This window comes from Mytilus edulis, chromosome 9 (genome assembly GCF_963676685.1).
Source record: "Mytilus edulis chromosome 9, xbMytEdul2.2, whole genome shotgun sequence".
Classification (NCBI taxonomy): domain Eukaryota; kingdom Metazoa; phylum Mollusca; class Bivalvia; order Mytilida; family Mytilidae; genus Mytilus; species Mytilus edulis.
In genome coordinates, this window is record NC_092352.1 from 35,438,573 (window position 1) to 35,456,389 (window position 17,817).

General features: G+C 32.0%; 1 protein-coding gene across 1 annotated transcript in view; it reads right to left on the minus strand.

The window, feature by feature from the left end:
* Nucleotides 1–428: 428 nt before the first annotated feature.
* LOC139488228 (uncharacterized) overlaps nucleotides 429–17,817 on the minus strand; it is a 73,940-nt gene continuing 56,551 nt past the window's right edge. Inside the window, exons 18-27 of the mRNA XM_071273707.1 lie at nucleotides 16,945–17,172; nucleotides 15,787–15,957; nucleotides 14,808–14,968; nucleotides 13,545–14,286; nucleotides 8,688–8,826; nucleotides 7,505–7,752; nucleotides 4,991–5,165; nucleotides 2,823–4,031; nucleotides 1,418–1,515; nucleotides 429–844 (exon numbers count right to left, since the gene is read on the minus strand). Coding sequence (XP_071129808.1) covers nucleotides 566–844; nucleotides 1,418–1,515; nucleotides 2,823–4,031; nucleotides 4,991–5,165; nucleotides 7,505–7,752; nucleotides 8,688–8,826; nucleotides 13,545–14,286; nucleotides 14,808–14,968; nucleotides 15,787–15,957; nucleotides 16,945–17,172 — 3,450 coding nt within the window. The 3' untranslated portion in view covers nucleotides 429–565. The remainder of the gene's footprint in view (nucleotides 845–1,417; nucleotides 1,516–2,822; nucleotides 4,032–4,990; nucleotides 5,166–7,504; nucleotides 7,753–8,687; nucleotides 8,827–13,544; nucleotides 14,287–14,807; nucleotides 14,969–15,786; nucleotides 15,958–16,944; nucleotides 17,173–17,817) is intronic.

Below are 17,817 nucleotides of genomic sequence, written 5' to 3' on the forward strand. Positions count from 1 at the left end.
TAATATTCAAAATTTTAAGTCCAAAAGTGTTCTACAATGATCACCAGTCCTTCAGCTTTCATTTGATGCCAAAACTACCTAAATATTCTATATATTTTGAAAGTTACACTCATGCGTAGGAACTATTTTGTGTTAAATATGTACTACTTTCTTGTATGTGCTTTCTAGCTGGGCCCGAATTAGTGGTGTTACACCTAAAGTTTGTCTTTGAAAGACTTCACTCCAAAATTATATACTAGTTTTTTTTTAAAATAGACTCAATTTAGTACAATATTTTGAATCATGTTATTTCAAATGGTAGTACCTGTACTTGTTAAAAGAACACATACTTCAGATTGCTTGCTATAAGCAGTTTTGTATAAATTTGGTTATCAACAGAAATTAGGTGATTTGAACAGTTATGTTTGAAAACTGTTACGGTACTAACATCCACGTAAATCTGATAACTTGTTCGTATGCTGAATAAAGCACGTGTCTAAAAATGTTCAAAAATTCAGTAAAAACAAATAACGTATAAAACACACAACAATAAAAAGTTTAAAATAAAATGGTCAATCTGAATTGATTACAAATATGGCTTGTACACCTCATAGTATTCATTATGTTTCCGAGGGTCTGTCATATTCATCTCTTCAAGGCTAATGTTACTAGGTGTTATTCGGTCTATGTTCTTGTCATCATAGTCAGACATTCTGGAATAGTCAGTGGATGATTTAGTGTTAGCATCATATGTATTCATCAGATGGTAATCAGTACGCCTCTTTGGCAGGTCATTTGGTTTGAATGTGACATGACGTATGGATTTGCCTTTATCTTTGCTTGGAGTAGTTTTTTGTTCCTCTTCCTTTGAAAAGAGAAATTAAATCATACAAAAAAATATATAATGCTTCTTGATAGAATTGAAAAAAATATCAAGGAGTTTTATATATCTTAATATTTTTAAATTACATGTTTCTTTAGCAAATGTATTCTATTTAGATTCGTTTATCTTACGATATTACGACTACAAAGAAAGCACCAACAGTATCATTCCCTGATAGGATTCTATAACCAACGAGTTAGGATTATAAACCAAAAGCATTAAAAATAACCTTTGTTTTCTATTCGAAGATCATATGATGTACAGTAGTTGTCGTTTGTTGATTTGGTTCATTAGTGTTTCTTGTTTCTCGGGTTTTTTTTTTATATAAATGAGACCGTTGGTTTTCCCATTTGAGTGGTTTTACACTAGTTATTTTTGGGCCCTATATAATTTGCTGTTCGCTGTGAGCCAAGGCTCAATGTTGAAGACCGTACTTTGACCTATAATGGTTTAAAATTGTGACATGGATGGAGATTTGTCTCATTGGCACGCATACCACATCTTCTTATTTATATATATATATATATGAGAGTAAATGAATAAACTTATACTTACATGAGTTTCTAGCATCAATTCCTTGAATGTTTCTCTTACGAGATGCATAACATTTGCTGTGTTCACCATTGGATTCTCTTTAGATTGCTTGTAGGTTTCTTTAAATAAAATGTCAATAATAAATTATTTACCAATGACTCAAAAGTGGTATGAGAAAAATATTAATGTGATAAACTGATAAAGTGTATAAAGATTTCTTTTTTTTGAAAATATTTACAAACTAAAAATGAGCATCAAAGTTTGATTGAATTGTTAAAACTATTAAAACATCTTTTTAATAAAAACCTACACGATTATTTATTACCATGAATAAATTCAAACATTCAGAAGCAAACATCATGAATGTACTGCTCAACAAGCATATACGTTTAGGAGATAACTGTATTGTATTTTAAGCTCCGACGGCATCAATTGGGGATTTGATGGTCGCAAATTAAGTTTACTGGCGACGCGTTAGCGGAGACAGTAAACGGATATTTGCGACCATCAAATCCCAAATTGATGCCGTCGGAGCTTAAAATACAATATTGTTATCTCCATTCTAATGAAACTGACAGAAAACAACGTTAAAACATGTATTTAAAATCTGTCATATGCCGTCTGCGCTTGCGCGTACGTCCCATAGCATCAATTGTCAATTGATGCTATGTAAGAAAGTGACGTTATCCAATCAAAATGAACGTTACAAACGTTGTTGCATTAGAATTTAAAATGTATCGATTTATCGATTGATTGGTGTTAAACGACGCTTTCAGCACTATTATTCTTGTTCGTGGAGATCCGTTTTTATTTGTTGAGGAACCTGGAGTAAAGGAAGAAAAATTACTGACCTTCGTAGTCAATAATGATTTGAGTAAAGTGCACCTGCCACGTCCGAACCACCTTAGTGTTGACAAGTTACTGAAACAGTAGTTTGACTACTTATACTACTCGGTTATAGCCCCAGTCACACTGTCACGTTTCAAGAGCTACGTTTTCCTACGTTTTGAAAGCGTAGCGAAACGGGAGTATACATAACGAAGCGTATCGAAACGTAGTAGAAACGTAAAAAAAAACCCGTATTGATCCTTTGCTCAAAACTTGAATTCAACAACAAACGTAGCGAAAATTTAAACGAAGTTGAAACCTAGTAAATACTATCAAAGCTTAGCGGAACGTAGCAAAACATGCTTACTACGTAGCGAAACGTTTCAATGCTTGGTCGAAACGTTGGTCTTCACGTACTAATACGCACAAACCTAGTAAAACCTATTTTTCAAAACATTTTTATTCAAAACGTAGTTGAAACGTAGCATTTTCAAACGTAGTAAAACGTGACAGTGTGATTAGGGCTTAAAGCAACAAGACCCCGTTTTTAATTTACAGACACTAACAAAAGCAAATGAAAAATGCACAATTTACTCACTAGGGACGTTCTTTTTCTTTCTTCCAATATGAATACCAAACATCTGTAATACATCATCAAATGTGCCTTTTATTATGTTAGAAATTCCTATTGTTTGTGCAGTATAATCTGGATGAGCTCTTGCCTTTTCAATCGCTTGGTTGAGAATTGAAAGGAAAATTGTCATCATTGTGAACAGCATAAAGAAAACATATACAAAGAAGTACCATTCGGCGAAGTTCGGAGATGCTCTTATCAGCTTATCTAAACTGTTTCTTCCGATCAAAGTGTTTGTAAGACTTCCAAAAGAGACAAATAAATTGCGCCATTCGAAAACATTTGGTCCAAACAAAAGATATCCAAGTATTGTAAAACCAGTAAAGGCAAAAAAGAAAAGGACGAAAAATTTTAATATTTCATTTCCTCCAATCCTTAAAACGGTAGCAATTTCTGTCAGACGTTGGTTATATCCAAGAGCTCTCAGTAGCCGTATGGTGCATGCAAAACAGAGAACACCTAGAATACAGTTAAACATATATTCCCAGATAATTATATGTTGAAAGTTTACAAATTTGCTTTTGTCATTATAGTATATAGCAAGAGCACGTTTTGTATTGATATATTTGAAAATCCAAACAACTAGAGCAACATAAGTGAATACACAAAGAACGATATCAACTATGTTCCACAAGTTTTTGATTGCTTTCAATTTCTCTTTTTTGATTGTTTTAATAAGTTTGACGGTAATTATTATAATTATCAACACTAAGATAATGTAACAGAGAATTGAAAATAAGCCTGTTGAGTCTGTTAACACTGTTGGTCGAAAGCATTGAGTATCAAACCAGGTAAATGCTCCTCCAGTTTCTGGAAATTCAACCATGAATATTGAATATGCAAGCATGTTAACATTTGCATTATACAAAGTGAATTCAACAAGAACAGCTCTAGTAAGTCTGTCGATCCATTGGTTGATGACCGATTCTCCGATTATCTTTTCTGTTCTCGGTTTGTCGTTTTCAAGTTTGTTGATAAAACCTCCGCCGCCATAGACATTATATGTTCCGAACAAGTCTGTACCCCATAATTCTTTAGCTGATACGTAATGCCAAGCATCAGGACTCCATACTTTTGAACAATCATCACAAAATGTATCTTTATTTTCACTGTCTGAATCATACTTTCTTGCACAGAAGTGTCCGTGCAAAACCGATGGTCCAAAACAACTTTCTGTTTCAAAGAAAAAATGATAAAAAGGAGTAGTTTGAATCATGATATATTTTGTATCCAAACTGAAACAGAAGACGTCTTTAAGGTTAACATTTATCACTAGTACTTTTAAGAAATTTTATAGTATTTTTCTGTGTCTCGTTGTACTTGTTATTTCCAACGGATTGAAATAAAAGTTGGATACCTGAGTACTGAGAAAGCGATTTTAATTCTTGTTTTAAATTATATTACATAAGAAACCAGGACTACAATTAATAGACGCAAATTAAGTCTATATAAGACTCAGTTGTGATGCTTGATTTACAACAGTTCTTCCAAATGTCAAATAAAGTATGATTTGTTGGAAAAAATTGAAACCAAACAGAAGATTTACAGTTCTTATTAATGCTATTTAATTTCTGGTCTGGGCGTTTGACACCACGGGCATATCATTCATCTCCATGTCGTCATTAGTTGCCATATTTGATATGGTAGTGTTTTCTGTAATAAATAACATCTTATTTTTTTCTGTCTAATATCTTAGTGTTTTGTATTTTACTTAAATACTTAATATTATTGACATTTCTGATTGTTGTCGATTTATATCTTGGTATCTTTATAATTGTAAAGGACAAACACTAACCTACGACGTGAAAAAAAACTGTGTATGTCTATCTCTTAGATTTCGTATTGTTATTGTTACAAGCAGTTACCAAAGTTAAGAAGAATACGGTACGAGGTTTCCCTGGGTGAAATCGAATGAAAAGACGGAAGATGTACTATATCAGTTATATTTTATAGATAGTTTACAAAGTTAAAACGATCGACTTACATTATAGAAAGAGAATATAATGACAAATATAAGAGACTGAAATGTAAGTCAATGTATTACAAAGATGCATTTACAGAAATCAGTTCCAAATATGTCTTTTTGACTATTACTTATCAGTTTTTATTATTCTGTAAAGGACATATTTTACCTTTCTTTACCCGAAGTTGCCTCATTCGTATTAACCCTACTCGTAAATTTGTTAAATCTCCAATGAAGAATTTATCAAGAACGCTGATGCTTCCACCGTTGTATGATGACGTAGGGAAATACACCGGTAATAATGTGTCATTTATCCATGTCATGAAAGACTCCTTCGAACTGACCTAAAATAGTAAATAAACGAAATGCGAAAATATTTCTAGATCTTTTATACCAGTAAATGTCATTTAGACAATGTTTATTCTTTAAATATTGATTGATTAATGCTGTTCGTTTTGTCCACGCATCATTGATGAATATTTTAAAATTTGATGCGACTGTACAAATTTTAGCGTTATAAAACCAGGTTCAATCCACCATTTTCTACATTTAAAAATGCCTATACCAAGTCAGGAATATGACAGTTGTTGTCCATTCGTTTGATGTGTTTTGTCATTTGATTTTACCATTTGATTAAGGACTTTCCGTTTTGAATTTTCCTCGGAGTTCAGTATTTTTGTCATTTTACTTTTTTCTGCCATTTTTTATACTATTTTGCTAATTCATGACGCCGGAATGTCCGGAGAGCATAACTTACCTTTTAGAATAAGTCATTATTTTGTTATGTAGAAATCTTTTCAGCACGAACACCTCGCTTAACATTTATCGTCAGTCCCTAAATTTAACAAGCTTCCCTTTTTGTCTGTTTCTCATTTTTAATCAATATTTTTATCAGTTTTGATATTTTGTCAAATTGAAATCAATTCATTACTTATATTATTTTTATCATCATTGTCTGTCAATGTCACTCTGCCGACGAACCATATTTTAGTTTTATTTAATTCGATTCTCTTAATATTTGGTTGCACCCTTATTTGTCTTCTCGAATGATTAAAGAGATTTTATCCTCGGAAAACTACCGTTCCCTTGGCGTACACAATTAACCAGGTATCTTCAACGTTTTTTCTCTGAAGTGATCGTATGGAGTGATAGGTTATTTTGGCTGAGTTCAATCACAGAATCTCTATGACATAATGTACTTTAAACTTATATATCATTTTTTCCCTTGATTGATCTTTGGGTTAACGTTTGGATGACATGGTGATATCTGCACACTAAACTATTCTATCACTCTTCAGGTTTTATGTTTTATTTTCTCAATGTTATTTTTGAACGTGAATTTATAGAAGCAAATATCAGTTTTATGCATATGGTTTTAAGTTTAGAGATGATAAAGCATATGGTGTCAGATATACTTAATATGAACTGAACTGGTTTGAAATAATTGGAAACCTATATTTATTCTGATATTTTTAGCCTACATAATGGAAATCCAAATTAGAAAGTACATTGATTGGCATAGACTAATAATTGTACAAGATGTTTCTTACTTGAGCAGATCTTGATAACAACAAATATCCTGTTTTTAGGACAGTAGAGAGAAATTAACGTTACATCTTAATTGAAGTTAAATGGCTATCTGTATTCTTCCATTCTGTCTTAATCAATCTGACATAGAGATCTGTTATTTACATTAGGGTATTCCCGACTTTATATATGATCTTCCGGGACCACAATTTACAAAGTATTCATGTCATTAGCTTTTCTAAGACAATTTTTTTATTCAGTCTTTATCAATTTCGCATAGAGATTTGTCCTAAACATCAGGGTTTTCTGAATTGATATATATTATCTTCAGGGAAACATTTGAGGGTATTCAGTTTGTATTAGCAATAGTTATCAAAGGTACCAGGATTATAATTTAGTACGCCAGACGCGCGTTTCGTCTACATAAGACTCATCAGTGACGCTCATATCAAAATATTTATAAAGCCAAATAAGTACGAAGTTGAAGAGCATTGAGGGTCCGAAATTCCAACAACTTGTGCCAAATACGGCTAAGGTAATCTATTCCTGGGATAACAAAATCCTTAGTTTTTCAATAAATTCAAAGTTTTGTAAACAGGAAATTTATAAAAAAAAATTACCACATAATTGATAGCAACTCATTCTAAACTCCTAATTCCATATATTGAAACCCCTGAATTGTTTTACCATATAATGTTGTTGCGAACTTCATTTGCTTATATACAAATTCTTTCGAATTGTTTCTCTTACTAATGCATAAACATTGACATTGCTTTAAGCGGTACCAATTTTTCATCCACAACTCTTATATAACGTCTTATTACAAATTCTTACTCAATTAATGATACTTTACCTTGACAAGTTTCATGACATAATAGTTATCAAAGGTACCAGGATTATAATTTAGTACACCAGACTAACAGGTTTGGGGTCCTTTATTTGAAAGGGTGACATGTTATACAGGAATATAATATTTTTTGCATGTGCGAAGGTTTAGAATATGAATTTAAACTGAGTATCCTTTTCTGATTTTGCATTGACCAGAACAATTGTAATTCCCCTACAATAACAGTTTTTTTTCTCAATTATTGCCATGATAACATGTATACATTTATTTCTAAAATTTGTGTTAGACAATTATCCATAAGTAACTTACCTTTGAAAAACCAAACTGATATTTGCTGGATTGAAAGAGCTGATTTTCAATATTTGCTTTAAGAAGATATGCTCTTTGATCCCTGCTCAAATAGCTGATAGTGTACATCAAACAAGCAAACACAACTTGTAGAACAAGATTAACGAAGGCACGTTTTGCCTTCTTTTCTTTTTGAAGTTGACGTCGTTTCTTTTTGAGAGCATTACTATCCATAGTCTTTCCCGCGGAAATAACTGCCATCTGCAGCTCTGAAATGTTTGACACATTATGATAACATATACTTATTGAATATGTTGATATTTTTTTGGAATCTATGTTTTGTTGTTGTTGTTTGACCCTTTTCTATACTTAGTTAACATTTCCTCACATTATTAATCTAATGTGTTTTAATAGGTTTCAGTTACTGTGTATATTCGGATTTGTTTTCTTTGATTCGATTTTATGACTTTTGAACAGTGATATACTACTGTTGTTACTTTAACTACGATACTTTGTTTTGTTTTGGCCCCTATCTGCCTATGTTCTTAGTACATATTTGACGAATCATCCTTTTTCTAACTGATTGTTTTTATTTGATGTTATACGGTTGTGCACTCACAAACACGTGTACATTCTTAATTAATGTGTCTGTCCCTAAAACTAAATCTTGTTGTCAATTTAAAAAAGGAGCGGTATGATTGCCAATAATAGAAATACTTACCATGGACAATACGTATTTTGAACTACTAGGACTAATATTTATTATTTATCATTAGTCTTTTTCAATTAATTTGAAGTAATTGTTTTTCTTATATTATCTGTTACACTTTTGAAAGATTTCAAATTGATATATTTTCTTATTTCAAGCCATAGCTACTTTACATATTGCAGAAAACACCAAACAATTATTAATTAAAATAACAAAACCACGGTAAATAAAATATGTAAAATATAAAAGTCATAAAAAAGGGATTTATTGTACTCAAACTGACAAAAAAAAAACAATCGATCGACAATACCATTAAACGGAACAATTGGAAAACAACTGCCATATTCCTGGCACGATACCGACATTTTCTGACAAAAGCAGTGGGCAAAAGGCAAACACAATGCCTCGATAAATAACAATTGATTCAACTGTTATTCCTATTTTATAATTGCAAGAAATTTAATATGAAAATGTAAAATGAGTAGCATACGATACCTTGAAGTTCTTTGAAATCAATATTCATTTGATTTGTAAATTTAGATGCATGTCTAACAGATTCTAGATCGACTTCTACTTCATCTCCTTCAACTGGTCTCTTTGTTATTATCACCACCAACATCGCAAACAGTAGTACCTGAAATATTGAGTACATAGTATGAATTAATTTTTGAATAATACATAGTTTTTTTTCAAATTTCTCGGTAATACAAAGTTTACAGATTTAGATTATGTATTTACTTAAAATATGAATTGCTCAATTAAATTGCGTAATTAAATTGCGTATTTAGGTTGGTGATTATTCGTCGAGAAAGCGGAATGGTCTGCAATTATTACTAGCTAATAATTTTTACGTATTGAAGAGATGCAGTATGTATCATTTGAGAATACAAGAGAAATTCAACATTGAGGAAAATCACCCAATCGTGGATTGTTGTTTACAAACACAGTACAATTCCTATTAAGACATTATTTATTCACATTTTAAAACAAATTATAACAAAGATTTACAATCGAACATCAAACAAAATATCCATTTAAAAATAACCAGACACAATTAGTCGGTTAGCACCGTCCGTATGCATCAGTCCACTTTCTTATCCAACGCCTGAACAAGGGCATGGCCGATGATAACTGAACATTTGTCACATACGGTCACGCTGCTTTCGGAGTTCATGCTTTTCCCCCAGTGTGTTATCTTGATTCTATTTTTTTTCAAATCAATTGACGAGATTTGAAGGTTGAAAAACTACTTTTGCCTTTATAAAACACTGATCGTTTAGAGTCCTGTCGCTTGATTGTTAGTTTTACGTGCGGTGATTTGTTATGTATTGTTTTTCATATCACGGTCATCTAAAGATGTTTTTTAGATCTCAACTTTAATAATTTGTCGAAAGCAAAAAGTGTTTTTCACGTCTTTTAATGATAGTAAGATGTTCGTCAATATCAGATTTCTGTTATTGGGTGTGAAAGAGTATATATAAATGATTTGTTTCGAAATTTGTGTAACAATAACGTCGAACAAGGTTGAATTTAATGCTCTGTGTATAGCTTTGCTTTACAGGAGTAAACCATACTGTTAACGGAGAATAGGGGGTTTTAAGTTATGAAAACAAAACGTCTATTAGAAACAGATAAATCACCCCACCCTATACATACAGATGACTAAATAAGCAACAATTGGCTATTACGTTTACAAGTATTCCAAAATGTAATAGGGGAGAGAGTTATGTACAACACCGATGATTTTACAAACAATTGTAAACAAAAAAGGCATGAGAATTAAAACCAAAGGGACATTAAAAACTTATAAAATGAAGATAAGCTGACAACAGCATGACAAAACACGAACAGTCTAACTCCTCGCATATTAATAAGCAATTCAGTACACAAACCCTGACATATAACACACATCATCATTGTATTTTAATCCTATTTCGTTTAGGGTTTGATGGGCATAGTTTAACAGGTCTGTGAATGTATGCTATATTCCGGGTCTGAAACATGACCGAAGGATTTGATTTGTAAATTACAATAACAAAACTATCATTTAAAAAAAACCAATTAAAGTTATAAAAACCAAAAAAAAAAAAAAAATTACTAAAACAAAACAACGATCTTTAAACCACCTGGACTATTCAAAACATACAAATCGACCATACAACAAGCAAAAAGGCGAAATTAAGTTAGTGACAATTGTCCTGGTTAATGGCCTGATAGTGTAAGCTAAAAATCGATTAACGGCACGAGAAAGGCGTGATTGAATCGAGGCAGAATTATTACTAAATTTGTGTTTTAAATTGCTATTTTCTTCTCCCTGGTTAACATTACACAAAAGATATTTGGCACACATATGAACCATGTCTTATTGATGTAATCAGAGTAACAATCGCATGAAAGTAACACACAATAAATTTTCTTTCGTTAAAAATGTGGTTTTCAGCTAGAAAAATAGTCTTACTAAAATCATGAAATACTTATACTTAAATTATTAGTGTTGTCAACGGTTAAATACTTAAATTATTAGTGTTGTCAACGGTTAAATACTTAAATTATTAGTGTTGTCAACGGTTAAATACTTAAATTATTAGTGTTGTCAACGGTTAACCGTTGACAACACTAATAATTTAAGTATAAGTATTTCAAGATGATTTCAATACAAATTTATATCATATAGATAATCTATTAGAATTGCAAAAAAATTCGGTTAACCGGTTAGCATTTTTGGTATTCAGTATTCGGTCGTTCAAATGGTGGTACCGAATACCAAAAATGCTAACCGGTTAACCGGATTTTTTTGCAATTCTAATAGATTATCTATATGATATAAATTTGTATTGAAATCATGAAATAGTTGTGTTTTCTTTGAAAATTGTCGTTGTGGTAATTAGTTTGACGAATCAATTGTCCAGTATGTTGTTTGCTATTGTTAATCCAAAAATATAAAATTAATTAGAACTTTTCTCTCAGCTCGGGGCAAGATCTTAAGGAAACATAATTAGTTACAAATTTTTTTAACAGTAATTTTTAATCAGTAATACGATTAAAATTTACGATTCACTTCATTATTTTTTTTTTATCTTATATTGGGTAGACCTACATCTGAATGTGCAATCTCCATCGTGCAAGTCTTTGTCATACTTTAAACTAAATGCTAACTCAAACACTGTAAAAAGCAAACCAACGTGAATGTAATCAATGTATACTTGATGGTACGAATATCAGGATTAATCAATTTAAACACCTCACATCATTTTCGGAGACAACAAGACAAAATGGAAGAATCTCGGTTTCAGACTTATTCAATTCTAAGAGACCAAGAGGTGTTTTTCTATTTTTCAATCTGAAGTAAGTACAAACGCCATTGTTGATACCGTGTATTTGCTACTTAAAAGTCAACTTCGACAGGAATCATCACAGACAAGACTCACAAACTTCAATTCATCGTATTATAATAACGTAAATTTTATGACTTGAATGGAAGGTAGTCACATTGACATTCATACCACTTCTTCTTATATCGATGTGTAGGGTACTATTGATAAGGCCTTTAAACATCAACTTAAACTACCGGTTAACCGGTTATCGGTCGAACGATTATACGAGTAACCGGTTAGGCAAAAGTGTACGATTTGACAACACTATATATTATATAAATGTTTTCAGCTTTCGTTATATGATAAATTTAATTTTTAGGCTAAATGATAAGTATCAATTGAACAAATAACCAGAAAGCAATAATTTAATTTTTCGGGCTGAGTATGGCCTGTATGAGGAGGTATTTTTGGGTACACTAAGAAACCACAAAATTTTGAAAAACGTGACCGCGGGAGGTTACGACGACATTCATGATTGGAAAATATAAAGATTTTCCAATAGTTTGCATATAAAAATAGCCGTGTGTTATCCGTTAACTTAAACTCGTTAACTAGACGTCTTTTTAGATACTGGGCACTCTACTATATTGTACGAGTTCAACAGAATAAAAAATAAATCACAATACTCTTGCAATATTTGTCCAATAACATTACTGTTAAATATGCTCATTTAGATATTACAACAAACTAAGTCTGTAAGTATGAATATTTTCTATCTGGTGGATTTTGTGATTACATTGGCAAGGTGGCATTGTCGTTAGGAGAACGAATTGTCATTAAACTATCGCAAGAATTGTCAAATCAAATTAACCATACATTATGATCTAGAGAAAATGATGGCAAATAACCATAACAAGTACGAATGCATTCGAATACATATAATCTGTAATTACTCTGTGCAAGACCTATAGGCGGACGGACAGACAGACGAAAATATTACTTGAACCCCACGTACATTAAAGATGGAACATTTCTGAAGTTAAGTCTAATTTGGCGATGAGACAAATGTTGAAAGAAGAACTATAGATATTAGTTATATGCATCTGGAATTATCTATATTCTCTAAAAGTTGACCAAACAATGATGGCAACCAAATAATTTGTAGAGAGATGACTACACTTTTACGAGCTTAAACTCTAAATTCAAAAGCTTCAGAAGAAAACTCCGTAGCCGAATGATCTGTATAGTCGAATTGTCACGGAATATAAGTTCCTTCATAATATAAGTTCCAAAAGGAAAAAGTATTCTGGAATATATTATACAGTATATGTTCCTAACGGAATAAATAGTATAGAATATTTGTTCCAACAGGAATAGGTATTCTGACATTGTTTATAACAGAATTTCCAGTGGAACTTCTGTTAGGCGGAACAAATATACGCTGACATAACTACTTTATCACTAGCCTGTCAACACTGAGGTTAAGAGTTTGAATCACGCATTTGGCAGATGCACTCGACTCAAATCTTAATTGACCAGAATTGTCAAATGTCGGTGGCTTCCTTCATCAAATAACAATTGATCGCGACAAAATAGCTATATATTGTTAAAGAGGAATGCAAATCAATCAATCAATCAATCAATCTATTAATCAATCAAAATCTGCCGTTTGAGCTGCACTCATATGTAAACAATATATAAAACGCAAAGTATGGAACACCGTTTTAATCTGAAATTATAAATGGATATACGAAGATGTGTTATGAGTGTGAATGAGGCACTTCTTCATTCAATTCTCAATTTATAAAAGTAAACCATTATAGGTCAAAGTACGTTCTTCAACACGGAGCATTGGCTTACACCGAAAAGACAGCTATAACGGACGGTTTAATCTATATAGACAAAACTAGAAACTAGAAACATTGATAAACCAAATCAACAAACGACAACCATTGAACATCCGTTCAACTTCAACTTCATATGCAAATGTTGATTCATAAAAATGGCAAGTTGACAAACTATAACTGATAATACGTACCTTTATAGGATCCACAATTAAAAGAGATTCAAAAAAGGATAAAAGAAAGCTGGCAAGCCATTCATTTGACACTTCTTTTCCCCACTGCATGCTATAGAGTAACAAGAAAAACGCTGAACTAAGGACTGCAAGAATAACTATTGTCCAGGCAATGTAAATAACCCAGTGTGGAAGCTTTTCCTTTTCCACAATTTTAATATCAGGTATAACTTCTTTGTCACTGGTTCTCATTTCAGAAATTATTTCACTTTCTTTCTTCTCTTTTTTACCTTCTGATTTATCTTCTTTTTGCTCTGGTGACCTTTCTTTGTTTGCTTGCAAAGAAGTTTTTGATCTTGCATTTCTAAACAAATATGTGACGATGAAGATAGGAATGATCGATACAACTGCACCAACAATAGAAACATACAGAGTTCTTAGTGAGAAACGGAATGTGCCAATTTGCACAGAATCCGCAATTATCTGTTTGTCGTCTTCCGGCTGGAAAAACATAGCATTGCTGATCATTGCCAGAAACAGTAACGCCAGAATACAAGACAATCGCTGTACACGTGTAAATGCACTCCTCTGCTGACGTAGAATTACAGATAACCATAGATGATTCTCTGTCATGTTCATCCTTGTGTGTTGCGAAATTAACGTTTCAAATTCCAAGTTGTTCTTTGACAACGACGGTATAACGCGGTCTATCATACCATCTCCAATATCAAGGGCTAACCAATCATCACATAGAAAGATGAAACTAGAAAAAATAATGTTAGAGATTACATTGTATTTCATTTCATTTTTTCATATTTGCTCCAGCACGTTAGAAACTAATTTCTTCTGAATATGAAGAACTATAAATGCACTTTATCAATCTAGCATTATCTGATTTGAACGAACATGTTTAAATACTTGATTATAACAAGAAAATGAAAAACAAAACCTTTTGTAAATTTCATGCGTCCGAAATTATTTCATGTATTGACCTTCATCAGGAACGCTTATAAACGTATAATTTAAAAAGGCTCAATGAAAATAGGACTTAACAAAACCAAATAACCAAATTATAACATTTCTAACATCAACTTTGCATGACCGTTGAAACCTTATTTTTCTTTCAAAACATATAAAACTGGAAAACTAATATAAAGAATAATATTAAACTCGGAGACAATTAAATGTTGACTTTTAAACTCAAGAATACACGAATTTCTCTAATCAAAAATACTAATAAAAAAGATAATCAGCTATAAATAATATACTTGTATAGTTGAATACCTGTTTTCTTTTTGTAGATCGTGAATGACAATTTTATGTAGGTACCAACTGGAGTCATTGCCTTCACCCGTATTATCATGCCAAATTCTCATATAACAAAGATCTCCAAGGCACGTGTTTGTACTCATGATATAGGAACATACACTTCCCTTAAGAAAACCCTGTAAAAGGAAACACCTATATGTAAAGCAGCATACTAATTTTTTTTCGACTTCTAGAGACCAAGAAATGCAAATAGAAATATTGAGTAATTTCATCAAAGTTTGATAAAAAAGTTTATTAATGCATGTGAAACAAGAATGTGTCCACAGTACACGGATGCCCCACTCGCACTATCATTTTCTATGTTTAGTGGACCGTGAAATAAATATTCTCTAATTTGGCATTACAATTAGAATGATCTTATGAAAGGGAACATGTATACTAAGTTTCAAGTTGATTTGGACTTCTACTTCATCAAAAACTACCTTGACCAAAAACTTTAACCTGAAGCGGGAAAGACGAACGAACGGACGGACGGACGGACGGACAGGCGAACAGACGCACAGACCAGAAAACATAATGCCCCTCTACTATCGTAGGTGGGGCATTAAAATTATCTGCAATGTACGGGTATTTTGTTCCTTGGCAAAACTATGATGAAACGTAGTCAGATGTATTTCTTCACTTTGAGACAAATAACGCCACTTTAAAGCACCTTTTTTGGGGCGGCCAGTTTTATTGGTGAATGAAGCCTAAGTGCTCTAAGAAAACCACTGAACTTCGATAGGAAAACTGACAATCCTATACAATTAATATTAGAATTAAGTGCACCCGCACGAGCGGGTTCGACCTCACAACCTCAGTGTTGACTGACCAGTGATTACAGTTACTGTAGTAATTACTTAGACCACTCGGCCACCAAAGTCTCTTTATATTTATGACATTCCTATTTAATTACATAATAAAATAGCCACACTTGATATTTTTTAAATCTTGCCTTCTTGTTTCCATCAGACAGCATACGAACTCCAGTATCCTTATTTTCCCCAGCTACTATAAAACATACATTTGACTTCGTGCCGGATACCGGACGAAGACCAGTATGAATTGTTACCATGTAAAAATATTCATCGCAGCCTTTGTTATCACACATGAAATATGGTATCCACTATAATATAAATTCAAAACATTCACTTAGTATTTCGTCTATCTTTAAACTAACTGTTCTGTAAGTCAATAAATGTCAGCTATAGTATACAGTTAGCGTACAGAAGTGAGTTCCCATGGTAAAATGGCCTATCATTGCATCTGAAGTCGATATGTTTTCAAAAATGTATTACCAAGTATCTACATGACCAATGTATATCAAATAAATACCATAATATGCAGAAATGTCTGAAGTTTAATTATTTATTGAACCATATTATTATTCCGGATCATATTTTTTCTAAACACGGGGTGAACACATTGAGAAATATTTTTGGAAATATTTGCTGAGCATTCGAACCTCACGAAACTTGCGTCCAAATAAACAATAAAACTTCAGACATTTCTACATCTTATGATATTTATTTAAAAGAAATTGGCCATGTAGTTACTTGGCAATCTATTTTTTGAAAATATCGATTTGCTTTAAAATGATTTGACAACTAACTGTATATAATCAAACAAAATAAATTGTTTTAATAATGCTGTTTATGTTTGTTTGTATTTCCCTGATTAATAAAATTTTAAGAATATGATATTTTTAATCAAATGAAGGATGACTGTGTAACTTCTATCTAAGTATATTGTCAACTGTTAAATAAAGGCAATATTAGTATACCGATGTTCAGACGTCATAAATCTATTAAGCGATAACAACCCGGATGGTAAACCAAAATTGGGAAACACGCTATAACAAGAAAACATCGGAATAACAAAAACACTAAAAACGGACTACTTGATAACAACTGTCATACTAATGACTTGGTACAGGACATTAAAAAGCAATTATAATAATTTTCTTTGAGTTAATGTTTGCACAAAGTATTGCAAATGTCTTTGTATTTACTGCAATTTTCTCTTCGATAAAAGGAAGTCGTTTTCATTTAGAAGCAGCGAACTTCTTCAAGAGATAATAATTATTTTTCTTACATTTTCACGTTTTACTTACTTTAAAAATATCAGTTTTATCCTTTCGTCTGAAGTATATAAATAAACCGACATATATTAAGAATAGACCTATCATGGTGCCATACACAGCAGCGTTAGAAGCATCAAACTGTGCAAACACATTATGGAAGTCTATAAGGTTTGGAGTCAAAAAGCTAGTGGCAAAAAACTTTCCTGCTGCTGGAGGACATCTACACACAGTTTCGTTGAGAGTTGAAAATGGCAGAACCTAAAAAAGAATAATATCTTGAATGCATTCTACAACATCAGTCCAGTGCGTTTTTCTTGTTTTGTATTGTCTTTTCTTTAAATACCAAGTAAGTGTCCTTATTACCAACATTTGTAACTCGTAACTCTATTTGATTTGATTTAACATTTACGTAGTGTATCTTTTAAAGTTATGTTTCCATTAAATGAATTGTCTACTTTCTTCATTAAAGAGTATATTTTAATTGTAGGGTATTTTTGTTGTTTTTATCTCATTTTAACTACATTGCCTTCAAGATTCCTTGCATTTAGTTTCTCTAAAACCTTCACGTTTCAATAACAAAGGAGAACATATCAAATATTCAATTATTAACAATATAAAAAAGAAGATGTGGTATGATTGCCAATGAGACAACTCCCCACAAGAGACCAAATGACACAAAAATCATCAACTATAGGTACTGTAGGTAACCATACGGCCTCATTATTGAGAAAAGCCCATACCGCATAGTCAGCTATAAAATGCCTCGAAATGACAAATGTAAAACAATTCAAACGAAAAAATACACTATCATATACAACCATATCTTTACGTGAAAATAGAAACATAGTCTGTATATAAAAAAGAAGATGTGGTATGATTGCCAATGAGACAACTATCCACAAA